The sequence below is a fragment of the Camelus dromedarius genome, chromosome 30 (genome assembly GCF_036321535.1).
Source record: "Camelus dromedarius isolate mCamDro1 chromosome 30, mCamDro1.pat, whole genome shotgun sequence".
Taxonomy (NCBI): Eukaryota; Metazoa; Chordata; class Mammalia; order Artiodactyla; family Camelidae; genus Camelus; species Camelus dromedarius.
This window is the reverse complement of record NC_087465.1, coordinates 10606771-10622637: the sequence shown is the minus strand read 5'-3', so window position 1 is coordinate 10622637 and position 15867 is coordinate 10606771. Positions and strand designations below refer to the sequence as shown.

Here is a 15867-nt window from a genome sequence, read left to right as displayed (position 1 = left end):
GTCTGGAAGCTATGTGGAACTAGTGACACCTGAGGGCTATTTTTCCAAGCTGGACAGTAAGAGCCCCTCTAAAGAAATGGTCTATGTCTACCTTTGGCTCAAAAAACCAAGCACAGATCCTTCAAGAGCAATTTCTGAGTATTTGTAGTTACAAGTAACAGGAAAAATTTAGGAAGAAATTAACACCCTTATTCAAGAAATAAGCAGGAAGAGAAAGCATTATCTGGAGTAAAGAGGAAGATAATTGTCTTCCTGTGCAAAGGAAATCTAATATTCAGCAAGCAAGATATACAGCAGGTAACTGCTGACAAGGCCACCTGATCTGTACCGAGAAGTTGGTACTTTTAAAAATGCTTTCTTCAGGAAAGATACATTAAAATGTTTTCTTATGTGAAGAGCATAGCATGCAATTAATACACATGCTGTTTTTCTTAATAAAGAATCTTAAACATCTTGTCACCTGTCTGTTACGTATGAGTCTATATTATATTTCTGTTTTAAAAAAAGATCCGTAGGTGTGTGAATATGACACCCCATCCCCACTTTTCTCTTCTGGTTATAGCTAAACAGTCCAGTGCAATGAAACACATATTTATGGAGAGCGCCCTGTGCAAAACCCTTTGATAAACACACTGGGAAGCATCTGGATAAACTCACCCCTCATCTCAAAGAGCTTACAAGAGAATAAAGAAGATAAGGAGTCCGTTCACGTGGCTGTGTCATCAGGGAGAAGAATGGAATTCTGTAACTGCCATAAAGTAAAATGGAAGCTGGGAGCAGTGATCTGACATTCATCTAGCCTCGGGCAGTGGCTCCGAAATTTCAGTGTGATTTGATGAGAATCACCTGGAAGGCTGGTTCTAACCCAGACTGCCTGGCCCACCCAAGAGCCTTCTTAAACAAGTCTGCAGATGAGATTGCTGGTCTGGGGCTCAGACTCTGAGAACTCCCAGATCCAGGGAATTGGTTTTCAATTCCAGCTTACACATTAGAATCTCCTAGGGCACTTCTGAAAAACTGAATGCCCAGCCCTCATCCCAGCCCAGTAATGAAAGAAAAATATTTCAGGAAGGAGACTCTATTAGAGCTGGATATTGAATCAAATGAATCGTGGCTTTGTAGACAGCTGGAGGCAGGAAGCAGACACTAAGTGAAGTGTGAAAAGTCCTGGAAGGAGGGAAGTGGGGCATGATTAGAAATGAGGAGAGTGAGGTGTGGCCAGCACAGAGGCAGGAAAAACAAGCCTTGGGTCAAGTCAGGAAAGATCCTGACTGCCAGGCTAAGGAGCTCATGACTGCCCTTGGGGGCAACTGGAAATCACCAAATCCTTTCAGAAGACTGACATGGTAAGACACGTGGCTTAAAGTTATTATCTGGGAGCAAAATCCTGAGTAGATTATAACAACACTGATTAATTTTAGAGCCAGCAGATTAGCTGGGAAGCTACAGCCAAGGTCTAGACCTGTTTTCTCCAGTTCTGGGCTCTGTATTCTCAGGGTTCACGTGTTCTTATGCTTTTATTTATTATCCTTATTTGAAAGACAACCTAAGAATATATTTTATCAGTTACGAAGGCAAAACTTCTCTTTTGTCATAACAGAACTCAATTGAGAGATTTTCACAAGATGTGACTTGGCTTCTTTTTTTTTTTTAATTAAAAAATTTTTTTTTAATTTAAGAGTAGTCAGTTACAATGTGTCAATTTCTGGTGTACAGCACAATGTCCCAGTCAAGCATACACATATATATATTGGTTTTCATATTCGTTTTCATTAAAGGTTATTACAAGATATTGAATATAGTTTCCTGTGCTATACAAGAAGAAAAGTAAAGAAATTTGTTTTTTTAAATCTATTTTTATATATAGTGGCTAACATCTGCAAATCTCAAACTCCCAAATTTATGCCTTCCCACCCCTTTTCCCTGGTAACCATTAGATTGTTTACTATGTCTGCAAGTTTGTTTCTGTTTTGCAGATGAGTTCATTAGTGTCCTTTCTTTTCTTTTTTTTTTTTTGATTTCACATTTGAGTGATATCATATGATATTTTTCTTTCTCTTTCTGGCTTACTCCACTTAGAATGATGATCTCTAGATCCATCCATGTTGCTGCAAATGGCATTATTTTATTTTTTTATGGCTGAGTAGTATTCCACTGTGAGATAGACAGATAGATAGATAGATAGATAGATAGATAGATAGATAGATAGATGCCACAACTTCTTTATCCAGTCCTCTGTCAATGGACTTTGAGCTTGTTTCCACGTGTTGGCTATTGTATATAGTGCTGCTATGAACACTGGGGTGCATATATTGGGACTTAGTTTCTTAAGTCAGTATTTCTTAGTCAGTAGACAAAGTATTTAAAAATTCAAGATCAACTTTTCTCCCCCTGTGAAAGGAGTCAGTACACTATATGCCTGCAAAATAGTGATGTAGACAAGGCAGTAATATTAGGGTGGTCTAAGAGATGTTTTAGTCAGAATCATCAGGATCTCCAACTGCATGTTAGGAGGAAAAGAAAATGAGAAATCAAAAAGATACTGTGGGCTTTGAGGCTGAGAGCTTCAGAAGATGATAAAATGATAGAATGAAGTAAGAAACCTAGGGAAAGGGACAGGTTTTTGGGAGGCAAGGGTAGGGGACAAAGCTTTTGTAGTGAAAGAAAGCCGACTCAGTGGTCATAACCACAAGAATCAACACTTCCCCACATCAGGAATTTTAGGAATTAACTTATCTTCACAGTTTAGCCGTATTGTAGACAACCTCCCCCTCCCAAAAAAAGTCACAACAGTTTTTTTGAGCTACTAAGGCTTAAGGTAGAACAAAAGTATTTTTCTTTTAAAAATTAAAGCCATTATCTGTTGGTAATTTTTAAAAGATGATCTGTCAGCAGAGTAATTTAAAAGAGGGAGATACATATTGCTAATAATTGGTTGAAAATTAAAATTTCTAAATTATAACACATTTCCCTTTCACTTATTGTGGTTAATTTTTCCTGGACATTGGTCATCATATCAGTGAGATTATTTTTAGAGGGAGAAGACAACAAAATGTAATTTTAATATGTGTATTTGAAAGTGGATATTTTTCGAGTACCAAGTAGTACTGTTTTATCCCATCTTCCATGTTAAACACACTCATCTCTGGGTGTGAGGGTGCCAGCTGTTTACTGGTGCCCTTAGTCCATGAGCCTCCTTGGAGACACCATTATAAAATACCAATACTTCATTTTCCCAGAAATGGTCTATTAAATATTTAATCTCTTGATCTTCTTTGGAAACTTAGACAATAGTATGAAAAATTTTAAACATTTTTTTCTATTTTGTTTGCCAAAAGTGCACCTATTAAATTATTTGAAATATTAAACCCTAAATGAGAGGATTTTATATCAAAAGAAACATCATCATCAATCATCTAATCTAATGAATAAGCTCTATTCATCTGCTTTCACCCAAATATGGAATTTTTTTTTTTTAATTGACCAGTTACATACCTGAGCTTCTGGTTGTACTGTTTGACCTTTTCCAATGAGGCTGCATTTATTTGGGCTTGAAATTCTTCCACCGAAACATTGTCTCTGTAATAATATCCTTCCATGCTCTCCAGTGCTGTGTGAAAAAGGAAAAGTACTTCTCATGTGATTTTATAACCCAGTGCCTCCACATTTAGTGTAATCTTAGTGATTATTAGTAAATATATTAAACAGCACCAAATATGACCACACAGGTAAGAAACTATTTTTAACCAGCCTGAAAATGAATAAAAGTCATTCTTCAGCTCTCAACATAAATATCAAACATTTGGTAATTATCTGTTAAGTAGGCAAAGGCAATTTCTAATTTAAACTGTCTTCCATTTTTTAAAAATTTTGTATAGGTTCTTTGCAAAGCTAAACTCAAACTTCATATATTATTTATACATATACACAAATATATACATACATACAGCATATATATGTATATGTATGAGAGGCAGAAATGTGTATTAACATACATGTGAGTAAAAAAATTTGAATTTGTCACTTTCCATGTATATTCACATTCTTTTGCAGCTACGATTAAATTATGAAATAAGAAGACTAGATAAAGAGAAGTCGTAGAATACAACCTCTATTCCAATGGTCAGTTAATTTAGTTAAAACTAATCAAGCATAAACATATATGTAACTTCCCATTCATTTTAAATGCCTTTTCATTAATACAGATTTCCTTCTTAGCTAACATTTTTTGTTAAGCATTTCTTTTTCCTTTAAACTTTATGCAGTGGTATTTTTAACCTTTTGGAGAGGAAATGAATCATAGAAAAGTGCCTAGAAATACAAGAAGATTTCCTTTGCAGAGGCTGCCAGCAACAGGAATGGTGATGGATCCAATCTGGAAATGGAAATTATTTCTCCTTGAAATTATTACCACTAATGAGCCTCAATTTTCAGCAGACTATTTCAAAACTGATTTAAAAAAAAATAAGCTCGCAAAACTGCAAAATGCAATAATTTCTAAATTAAATAATAAAGTTTCCTCAAATTGACAAAAACTTACCACCACTTTCAGGGCAAAAACAGGAAATTCACTGCTAATGTTAGCTGTGCTGTGTTTTCTAAACTAGTCAGATTTCTGAAGCACTGAAGAAATGACATAACTTTTAGAGTATTGCTAAATTAAAAATTTTTTCAAAATGGTATTATTGGCTTATAAATGAGCAAAGCATTTGTGGAAAATCAGAACGCTTCCTACATTCACTTCGGTACAGGCAATCAAATTTGTGAGCTTGTTTCAGGGATTGTTCATTTGTTTATTCCTTATGACTTCTGCATGCATTAGAGTGTTCACAACTGCTTCAGCAAACTTCTGGTCCTGAATACACACAAGAAATAAAAGGAAGTCTTCCTGAGAAAACAATCCTCAAATACATGCCACCTTCACTTCCAATAAGAGAGTGTTACTTGGGAAAGGACAGCATTCCAGGAGGTTGCAGCCCATCAATAGTCATACTTCAGCGTGAATTCTTTCTAACTGTAAAGCAGATAGAGAAAGCCCTGCACTGGCGTAAAACCACAACTGTCACTGCTTAGTGGCGCTGTGACCTTGGGCATGTTCATTAATATCCGAGATCCTAAGGTTCCTCATTTGTGAAATAAGAGCATCTACTAATTATGGTTCCTGGGAAATAATTAAATTAAAAAATAGTATTCAGACTATTCAGCCATAAAAACCGACAACATAATGCCATTTGCAGCAACATGGATGCTCCTGGAGAATGTCATTCTAAGTGAAGTAAGCCAGAAAGAGAAAGAAAAAAACCATATGAGATCACTCATATGTGGAATCTTAAAAAAAAACAACAAAGCAAAACAAAACATAAATACAAAACAGAAACAGACTCATAGACATAGAATACAAACTTGTGGTTGCCAAGGGGGCGGGGGGTGGGAGGGGACAGACTAGGAGTTCAAAATGTAGAACAGATAAACAAGATTATACTGTAATAGCACAGGGAAATATATACAGGATCTTATGGTAGCTCACAGTGAAAAAAAAGTGACAGTGAATATATGTATGTTCATGTATAACTGAAAAATTGTGCTCTACACTGGAGTTTGACACAATCAATGTAAAATGACTATAACTCAATAAAAAAATGTTTAAAAAAATAGTATCCGAGCGCCCATGACTATTCTTATCATTTATCGAATGTGTTTCATGCATTAGGCAAGGCGCCCACTGCCTCACAGGCACGATCAAGTCAGTCTCCATGAGAGACAGAGATTCTGCACGAGGGCGCTCAGCCAAACAGGACATTTTGGGAACTGAAAGGAGGGTCCATGCAAGGGCGTGTCAACTTGTGATTTAAGACCAGAAAGACTGGAAGGTGAACACTAAGAAGGGACAGCAGAGGAAATGGAGGCAGAGGGTCGGGAGGGAACAAGTAAACATCTGTGATCTAGTTCCTATAAAAGTCCCGATGGCTCAGTGTTGGCCAGAAGGTCCAGCCCTGTCCTATAAGCTTGTTACAATAAACTTCTGCTACATTTCTTAATGGTATTTCCAAATTAACAACAGTTAAAATCCACAACTTATGTCATTTTTTTTTTAAATGAGAAAAGAGTTTAACAATTTGGTCAAGAATCTCAGTGATATTTTATGGCACATGCATGGCCATGGTTGTAGCAAAATGAACAAAAAAAGATGAGTCATGTTTATAAAGTAAACTTTATACGACAAAGCAGAGGAAGAACACCATTCATAATTTTAGGTGAATAGCTTGGTTATTTATAGTTATTTTTTAAAAAAAGAAAATGGAATGATATTTTACCAAATTAAATTTCCATTTGCAGCCAAAAAAACGTTAAATATTTAATAATGCCCAAACTTCAAAGTTTGACCCCGTCCTTAGCATTTTCTTGTCTAGTTTCCTTAATTTTCATCCATATAATATTCCTTAAAAATAATACTGACACACTTGGTTGAATAAATGTTTAATTTATAATTTATTTAAAGGCATTTAGTGAAAAGCAGTATGTAAAGTACTACTTGAGTTTGCTTGCTTTACTTCTAGCACTTTTGAATTTAGAAGCAAAACATTCCATTCAATGCAGGTGGTTAGCAAAGAAGGAAAATATAATGAATGTTAGAGAAAATTAAAGATTAAATTATTCTAAGACTGAAAATGAGCCTCATTTCCACTCACTCAAAACACATTTTAAGGCTCTTCCAAAAAAGGGATTAATCAGAAAAAATACAGAATCTCTGAGGAATAATTTTAAAAATAGTTTCAACTAACACCCTCTTCTGATAGTGCAATGGTACTTTATTGGTTAAATAAGACCCTACATATGCACTGTTACAAATCCCAGAAATTGTCACAGTTGATCAGAATTCCTCAGAGCTGGTCACAGTGTTTGTGAGGAAGACAAGTTTTGTTGTTCCCATTGTGACAAACATGCGGGAGAGACTGTGCTGCCCTGTAAGGAGAGGTGGGTTCACAGGTTCCGAGGCCAACTCTTAACTGATTCAGGGAATCTCAATTCTGGGAATTGTTCCTTCCTCTTTAAAATGCTATTTAATGTTTTTATTATAAACACTGTGCAAAACCCAAAGAGAGAACTAAAGGATTCATCTTTTAAAGGATGTTAAGAAGAGTTTTCTAGGAAAAAAACTACCCCAATGAAGGTGACTTAGAACCGACAATGCTGATAACAAAATGTCCCTTCTGTTTAAGAGAGAAACCGCTCACATTTCTGGGTGACTTTCTTTATCCTCTGAGACCAGAAAGACACCTTCTAAAGGCGTAAAAGTTAGGAGTAACACTTTCTGGTGCCAGCTTTTTTCACAGCGGGTGAAGAAACCAAATACACCCAAGATTGTGCCTGCGGAGAGGAACCAGGAACACATGCCCCGTTCTGTTTAAGGAAAACCACCACCAGAGACCCAGGGACTAGGTACGTAAGAACACTTTACAGGGAAGGGATGGCGCATTCCAGGACACAATCTATAACTAAAATCAAAGACTGTTATCTGATGCCATGTCCCTAAGAGGTACAATACATGGGTTCAGGAATCAGGGGTGGAAACAGAAATAGCCATGCTTAGCATCTGTTGAGGGTTGAACTGTATCCTTCCAAAAAATATGGCGAAGTCCTAACCCCTGGTGGCTGCAGATGTGGCCTAATTTTGATATAGGGTCTTATAGATGTAATCAATCAAATGAGGTCATACCGCATCAGGGTGGGCCGCAAGCCAATGCCTGTTGTCCTTAGAAGAAGAGGGAAATTTGGACAGAGACACAGAGACAGACACGCGTAGAGGGGCCACGTGGAGGTGGAGCAGAGATTGTAATTATGCCGCACAAGCCAAGGAATGCTGAAGCCCACAAGTATGGCATCCAGATAATCCACCCAGGTCTCTCCTTTGTATCCCCTCTGCCCAAATTTGATGGTAAATGGACAACTGCGGCAGTCCTGGCCTGAGAAGGACACAGTGACCAGGGAATCAGGCCCCTCAGAGCTGAAGGTCTTATTCATGCCGCCGAGACCAGCAGAGGCTCAGGCTGAGAGTGAGGCTAACGTACAAGGGATAGAAGAGGGAAAACGAGAATCTGCTGCAGCCCCAAGACCAGCTGGGGCATCACCGGCTATAAGCTTGTCCCATTGACATACTGCTTCTAAATCATCCCCCCGGGAACAGACGCCTGTCACAGTCACGAAAGACACCCTCCCAGTCCTCCTCCCACAAAAGAACGGATCTGAAGGTACGAGATGTGAACACGGCAGATGCTCTATCCCACCCACTGAAATCCCTTTCCGAAATGAAGGGCTTGTGGCCCAGCTGCTGTGATGGTCAGAAGACATCCCTCGGCGGTCAGCAATCTAGGGCATCTCTAGCCTTTGCTAAAGAAAACGGTCCCACCCAAATCACAGCCTGCATCCTAATGACCTAACAATGCAGAAGCAAAAAGATCCAACCCCACTGCCCCAGCTCCCCAGAATCCAGAAAGTGTCAAAGACTTGTGAAATTTTTTAATCTAGCTAAACAAAGATTAACTGGATAATTGCACAGTGTTTCATAATCCACAGAGCTCTGTGCTTTCTTACACCCAGTGGACATTAGAATCCCTGGAAAGCTTCTAAAATATACTAGCATTTGGACTCCACTTCCTAGAGATTCTGATTTAATTGGTTTGACGTGGGACCAAGCATGGGTGTTTTCTGAAAGGCTCCCAAGGTGAGTAAAGGGCCACTAGCCTTGAGAACCACTGAGAGACATCAGGAAAATAAGCCAGGGAGGAGGGGCGGAGGGAGGGACCCTCCACATCCATCCTCCTGCGACCCCCATTTTCACCCAGTTTAGAGCTACTTGCTTATCTCACCAAGGGCTCAGGGACCCCAAGAGGATTAATTCTCTGATCTGTCAAAGGACTTCTACAAGAGTGCTTTAGTGACCTCCTCCTTCCAGCATCTTGGTTATGCTTTGTGCTAACTCCCCCGTCTGGCTGTTTCTGTGTTCCTCACCTTGGAAATCGGCATCACTCATTTCACCTGCCTGGACTCCTGTTCTCCTGCAGCGCTGGTTCCAGCACTGTACGTTCCCTAAAGTGTACGCTCATTGCCTCCAACCCTGGAATTCCTGATCCACTGATTGGTCCCATCTCGGCAGGGTGCCCCATCCATCACGGTGCCCTCTGCCCAAAGATCCATGCAGGTAAGAAAAATGAGAAGGCAGGACATTTGCTTCTTGCTCTAAGTACACAGCACGACAGACAACTTTAGGAAGGCTCACTTAAATACATTTCCTAGGAAACTTTCAAATTTGTCTACTTTTCTCCTTTTTATTTGCCAGCAAAGACTCATGCACACATAAAACTAAAACTTTCATCAAGTAAATTCCCATCACCAGGAATAGACTCCATTTGGAATCTCTTCCATTTCCCACCACTTTCAATTACCAGATGGGAATCTCGACTCAAGCTGGGGCTGAATTTCCGGTGCGTCTCTCTATCTGATGAATACTCAGAGCTACTAAAGATTCCTCGGGGGAGTTTTATGAATGTAGAGGAACCTCTGCAACTCCTTTAAATAAACAACCTTATCGCTGACAGATTTTTAATGAGACACTGTTTTCCAATCTTCTTTACCTACCTGCGACCTCCACTGCAGAAGTGTTTCCACTGTCGCTTCTTCAAACCATTTTTCATATTTTTACTGCTGTGCGAATGCCCAAACCTAACATTTTGCTAGGGTTTTTCTTTAAATGACATTGTAAAAGCAATACTGTACTCACTGAAATCATATGTATTTAGGGATTGTTTTTAAGTTAGCTTTAGCCACAATTATAAAATCGAGGTTACTTGCAAAATAATCTTTTTCCCATGCACAGTTGTTGCTGGGTATGAATATTCAGCTATTTATGGCTAACGTGTCACAAATGCAATCACTTTTTTAGAAGAGATGATTAATGCCATCTGTCCTCTCAGTAATGATTTCAAAGACAGAATTTTTAAAAAGAGAGAAATAAAAGAAAGGAAGTGAAGAGGCTTTAAGAACTGCAAGCTCTGGTGAAACCCTATAAAAGTTAACATTCCAGCCTTTCTTCTAAACTTTCTTCTAAAACTACCTCTCTTGGCAATGGCTTTTAATATATTTTAGGCTAAACTCTTCTCTTCACATAGTTCCAAAGGTCTATTTTTCTTCAGCTTCTTTTTCTTTTGTATCTCTCTTCATTATAGGTTCTTTTATTACCTACACGGACCTTACCATAGTTCCCCAAAGAAAAGTGGAAATACCTTCTAATAACCCCTAAGATGTCTTTGCTGAAATTTTCCTCCACTTAAATGTATTCTTGCCAAGTATCTGTTTGAAGTAGGCATTGTTTTTAAACTATTGCAGTCGAAGAAAGGGTAATCTATCTTCTAGAATTATAACAACACGATGTGGTACAAAAAGCAGAGTTTTTGCTTGGTAGTGAATTTGGATTTCATACGCCTATCTCTTCTTCAGTTCCTGAGATTGATTTTATTCCTCTACTTTTCTCATTTTTTATTAGGATATAAAAATTCCATTGTAAAACCAATGCAGTCTTAAAAACTCCAAAGAAGAAAAAATGAAATGTTCTGTACCCCACAGAGAAACTGATTCAATCTTGTGATCACAGCATGATTTTTTTTTTAAAGCATAAACAAAAAGAAACTACACAGTAATCTGGATTTCTGGTCTTTTCTGACAGCATTTGTGACCCTAGAAATAAAAAAGACCCAGGACCTTCCCTGGGAAGTCAGTTCACTGCAAGATTTTTTTATTCATGTTATTCTTAATTTCTTCTACTGTGGTTAACACTCATTGTTCATTTGTCAAAACAGTATTTTTAATTATGAAAGGAATACAGTGTTACTGACAAAAAGTTGACCTAGTACAGAAAAACTCAAAGAATAAAAAATCACCACCAATTTAATCATCCAACATTTTACACGCATGTAAATATATACATACATGTACAACATAATTGAGACTATAACAAATTCTTTTTTATAATATGCATGTGTACATTATCAAACATTTTCTATCTCATAAAATATTTTTAACCATAATGGCTCTACCCTCATTTATTTAAGCCAAATTAATTTATCTTTATTTATTTAAGCCACTCACGCCTTGTTTCTCCATTATAAATCATGCTGCCATCCTATTTGACAACTATTTAAACCGTAACTCTTTCCTTAATAAACATTCCTTAAAGTAAATATATCACGTAGGTGCTATGAAGAAATTTTTGGATTAACGGAAAAAATGATGCTTACAATTACATAGATTTAAAGAATTGATAAAGATAAAATAATTTAAGTATGAAAAGGAAAGCAGTTTACCTTGTGCAAAAAGGACAGGATGAATTTTAAACCCTCCTCCATTTTTCAACCGTTGAGGCAACTGTTCAAAATGGTAACTGTCACTGTAGAAGTAAACCTTCAGAGCTTGCCGGCTTCCTTCCACCCGATACGTGAGAGGAACATCTAAAATGACATGCGATGTTATTTTACTTCCTAAAATCAGGATACGTTGTGTAGTATATTTGTTAAACTTTAAAAAGAATCCTGAAAACTCCTAGAGACTAATATATTAAAAATACCCATGTACATCAAGTTCAGGTTTGGAAGACCCATGCTGCTATTCGGTGAAAGAGTATTAAACCAGATTCTCATTAGCTAAAGTGACAGATTTATTACCGTACTGTATATAAAATTCTGTAACAGAAAACTTCGTCACACTTTAACACACCAGATGTCTCTCTTAACTAAATGAGAAGTTGAGCTACACATGGTTTGGAGTCAGAACCTCCCAGGGCAGCTGCCTCATTCATATTTCAGTCAGAATGAGTCCTTGGGGTTGACTTCTTAAGCAATGTGCAAGAAATTGAGTACATAGCAACCATTATCAAAATTAGCACGGGTTTTGTAAGCTCCGTCCCCTGAGCACCAGATCAAAAACACATTACCTCTGTTGATGCCCTACAGTCATTAAAAATCATCTGTCCAAATTCTTTTAGCGATTTTCAAAGGTCTTACATTTAATCACTCAAAACAAAAACAAAAAGCAACCACCTTGAAAAGCTGAAATGTTGCAGGAGTTTTTCACAATGCTATTGTAAATCCTCTTCGTTTTGTGATCTTATCCATGACAAATAACTTCCACTTCATTAAAAAAGAATGTAAATGCTTCCTAAAAGGCTAGTCACATTAACCAGTTAAAAATTAAGGCCGGTATAGAGCAGGCATTTAATATATGTTCTTGACTCAACATTTATTTGTTTTAACGTGCTTCTTGAGACATAACTGTATATAAAAGTAGAGTTCAAGATTAAATACCATTATTGATCACAGATTCTAGGTTCCTTACTAAAGGTAACTAGTTCTGCATATCAATAGAGGTGGCATTGTATTAACATCTATTGATTAGTCTCTTTTATACCATTTAATTATTATTTTATTTTTGTTACTATTTTTTAAGGGAGACGAATTTTGGTTTAGAAAAAATAAATTTTGCAGTTGAAGAGTTGGAAATTAACTCAGTTTTAATGATTGGGAAAATCCTTTTTTCTGGTTCTAAAATAAAGAAAAAAGATGCATGAACACTAAAGAAAATATAAACTTAAATATACTAAATATTTGTGTCTTCTAGCTCCCCTTTTCATACAATGTTGTTTATACATATTTTATTTTTTGTTAAATTCCATCCCTTTACTCATTGGCACCCATGTACTCAAACTCTGTGTTTCCAAATGGATAGCGTTATTGAAAGGAAAATAACAGTGCAGCAGTTGGAGTTCCGTATTATTGGGCTAGCAAAGAATGGATAAAGCTACTATACCAGGAATTAAGGAACTGAAATGACTGAAAATTATCAAGTAATCTAAATTTAAAATGCAGTTAAAACTAAGAGTACTATGTGAAAGAATGAAGACTGTTTCCCTCAAAGTATCCGGTGCACCTGGAAAAGTGTGTGATAATGTGCAGTTAGAAATTATGCCTTTTATTTGGGGAGATTTATCGACTATGAAAAACAAAACTTGATGACTAGCACTATGTAAGTTTTAAAAGCCTTCAAAACATTACTGCATGAGGAAAAGGTCTCTGATTCCATCCCATAAAGGGATTCATTCTGGAGTGGAGTTCCGACGGTGGCATCTCATCCCCATAAACATGCCCCCCTCCCATCACTGAAGGGGCCAGAGAGTTTGAAAATAAGGCTTTGACTAAGAAGTTGTTAGTTCCCCTTCCCTGAATTGCTCTTCCTTGACCCTCTGCAAGGTTGGGTCTTTCTTGTCCTTCAGATCAGAGCAAACGGTACTTCTGTGGAGACCCCTTGTCTGGTGACCCCTCAAGGGGCCACCTCACCCTTATTCTTTATGCATTACTTATTCCCTGCATCGGATTTATCACGACCCTCATTATCTTTGCAGTTGATTCCTTAGGTGTTGTCTCCCAACTAGGCTGTGAGCTCCACGAAGACAGAGGCACGTCTGACTTATTCTGCATGGAAATCACAGTTCCAGGCGCAATGGCTGGCCCAGACAGAAAGAGTGGAGGCTCAAACATACACATTCCCCTAATAATTACTATAAAATACCTCTATTCATCACTGAAAAGAGGAAGAACTGCTGTCATTCTGCTCTTCTCCAAAATATAAAGATCTGCCACAAACTAAAGTTAATTACATACAACTGTATCATTTATTATTTATTCCTCCTTCACTAATGACATAATGTGACATGGTTAAGTATCCTGTACTTTCCCTTTCCTGATGTGGGTCACACCACCCGTTTCTCCCTTCCTATCTTTCACTAGTCACTCAGCTCCATACCAACAGGGACTTTGTTTTATTTAGTCCGTATTATATCCCTAGAACTTAGTTCAGCACTAAGCATGCTATACATACTTAACAATTATTTGTTCAAAGAAAATGAAATGTCTTCTATCCAGATATTTGAGTTCTTCTAGCTTGGAATGCCATATTTCTTTAGAATCTGGTTATTGTTTAATGCAAACATGAGACAATGAGTAATGCTAACTGTAGCTTTTGGGAAAGAATACAAAATAATAAAGCAAAGAGGACATATACAATTATCTACAAGACTATCATGAGCCTTTTATAATGCTAGAGACTTTCAAATACATTATTTCCTTTAAGACTCACAACCCTCTGAGTCAGGGAAAGCTAATATTCTCATGTTTGCTGATGAGAATGGGGTCAGGGTTCGAACTCAGGTTTGTTGATGCCAAAGCCCAACCTTCCCTCCTAGCCAGGAAGTCAACCAGTCTTCATTACAGCGATGCAAATTAATTAGTCAATCTGACGCCTCTGCTTCTAGGCTTAGAGAAAGATCAAATCATATGCAATTAATAATAAAGCTCTAGTTTTCTTATGCCACTTCAATAAGATGTGACAACACTTGGGTATAAATAACTCTCTTCTTTCCTGAATCAACTTAAAATGATAACTACGCTCTTACCACGACAGTTTTAATTCGCTTGGAATGTCTAGTAGTGTAGCAATGAGACTGACCTTCCACTAGGGACGTATTCTCAGAAGTCGAGGTTATGCTTCTGGGAAATACATAAAAATGGGTTGCCAAAGGTGTATCACAGTTCTTGTATTTGTCACGTGTACATTTATACCCCAATATTACTTACATGGTCTTAATTATGTTTAATATTTTGTATATTTTTCAATATGCCAAAGCTAAATCTCTCATAGTATATATGCAGTAAGTAAATATTTTATCAAGCTTATAATATTGGTTCATCTCTGGTTTTCTCAACAGACCATTCACCACTAATGTCAAGTTTAAACCATGGAAAAGAGCACTCCTGTGAGCTTATGGTTCCTTAGGCAAAATTTAAAAGAAAAAACATCAGGTTATATTGTGAAAACAGAGTTTCTCTGCCTTGTAGCAAAATTATGCCTGCATTATTCAAGCAAATGAAAATACATTCCATTTTATACCGACCCACAGAACACCATGCAATTTGTTCAAATAATATTATCCTTATCAAATCATCTGCTTTACCAGGCAGAATCTCCCTTGAATACAACCTAAACCCCCAACATTGTAATTCATGTTCTTGCTCTCTCTCATTTATCAGTGGAGATGAAACTTTAATAAAATTCTATTCTCTCTATCCTCAAAATTTAATGCATAGAGAATCAAACACTTTTCCCATCGCCACAGCTACCCTCAAGGGCATGTCACCATCATCTCTCACCTGAGTCACTGCAGGGCCTTCCTAACTGGTCTCTCTTGCTTCTGCTCTTGCCCCCAGGAATGTCTATTCAACACAGCAAGACAGGCCACCTTTACCATGTGCCATCCCCCTGCTCAGCGGCTTAGTCAGAAAGGCTCAGCTCCTTCGAAGGTCTGGCCTCCTCTTTGTTCTCACCTATTCTTTTCCCCTCCCTCACTCCATTCCAGCCACACAGGCCTCCCTGCTGTCCCGAGAGCCTGCCACACATGCCCCCACCTCGGGGCCTTTGCTCTTACTGTATCCAGTGAGTCTGGAACACCCCGTCCCAAATACAGTAGCTCTTCGTATCCACGGGTTCTGCTTCTACAGATTCAACCAACCACAGGTCAAAAATATTAGCAAAAAAATTCTAAAAAGTTCCAAAAAGCAAAACTTGAATTTGCCTCAGACCAGCAACTATTTACATGGCATTTGGACTGTGTTAAGTATTATAAGTAACCCAGAGGTAATTTAAAGTATGTGGGAGGACACTATTTTATAAGAGAGAACTGAGCATCCTTGGATTTGGCAGCTGAGGGGTGTCTGGAACCAATTCGCGAGGGCTAACTCTACCTGTGTGGCTGGGTCCCTGTCTGCA

General features: G+C 37.8%; 1 protein-coding gene across 2 annotated transcripts in view; it reads right to left on the bottom strand.

Annotated features, from left to right (window-relative positions):
- PREX2 (phosphatidylinositol-3,4,5-trisphosphate dependent Rac exchange factor 2) overlaps positions 1 to 15867 on the bottom strand; it is a 232818-nt gene that overhangs the window by 51212 nt on the left and 165739 nt on the right. For both annotated transcript variants that reach the window (XM_031441512.2, XM_064480858.1), the window contains exons 34-35: positions 11358 to 11501; positions 3496 to 3610 (exon numbers count right to left, since the gene is read on the bottom strand). In XM_031441512.2, coding sequence (XP_031297372.2) covers positions 3496 to 3610; positions 11358 to 11501 — 259 coding nt within the window. The remainder of the gene's footprint in view (positions 1 to 3495; positions 3611 to 11357; positions 11502 to 15867) is intronic.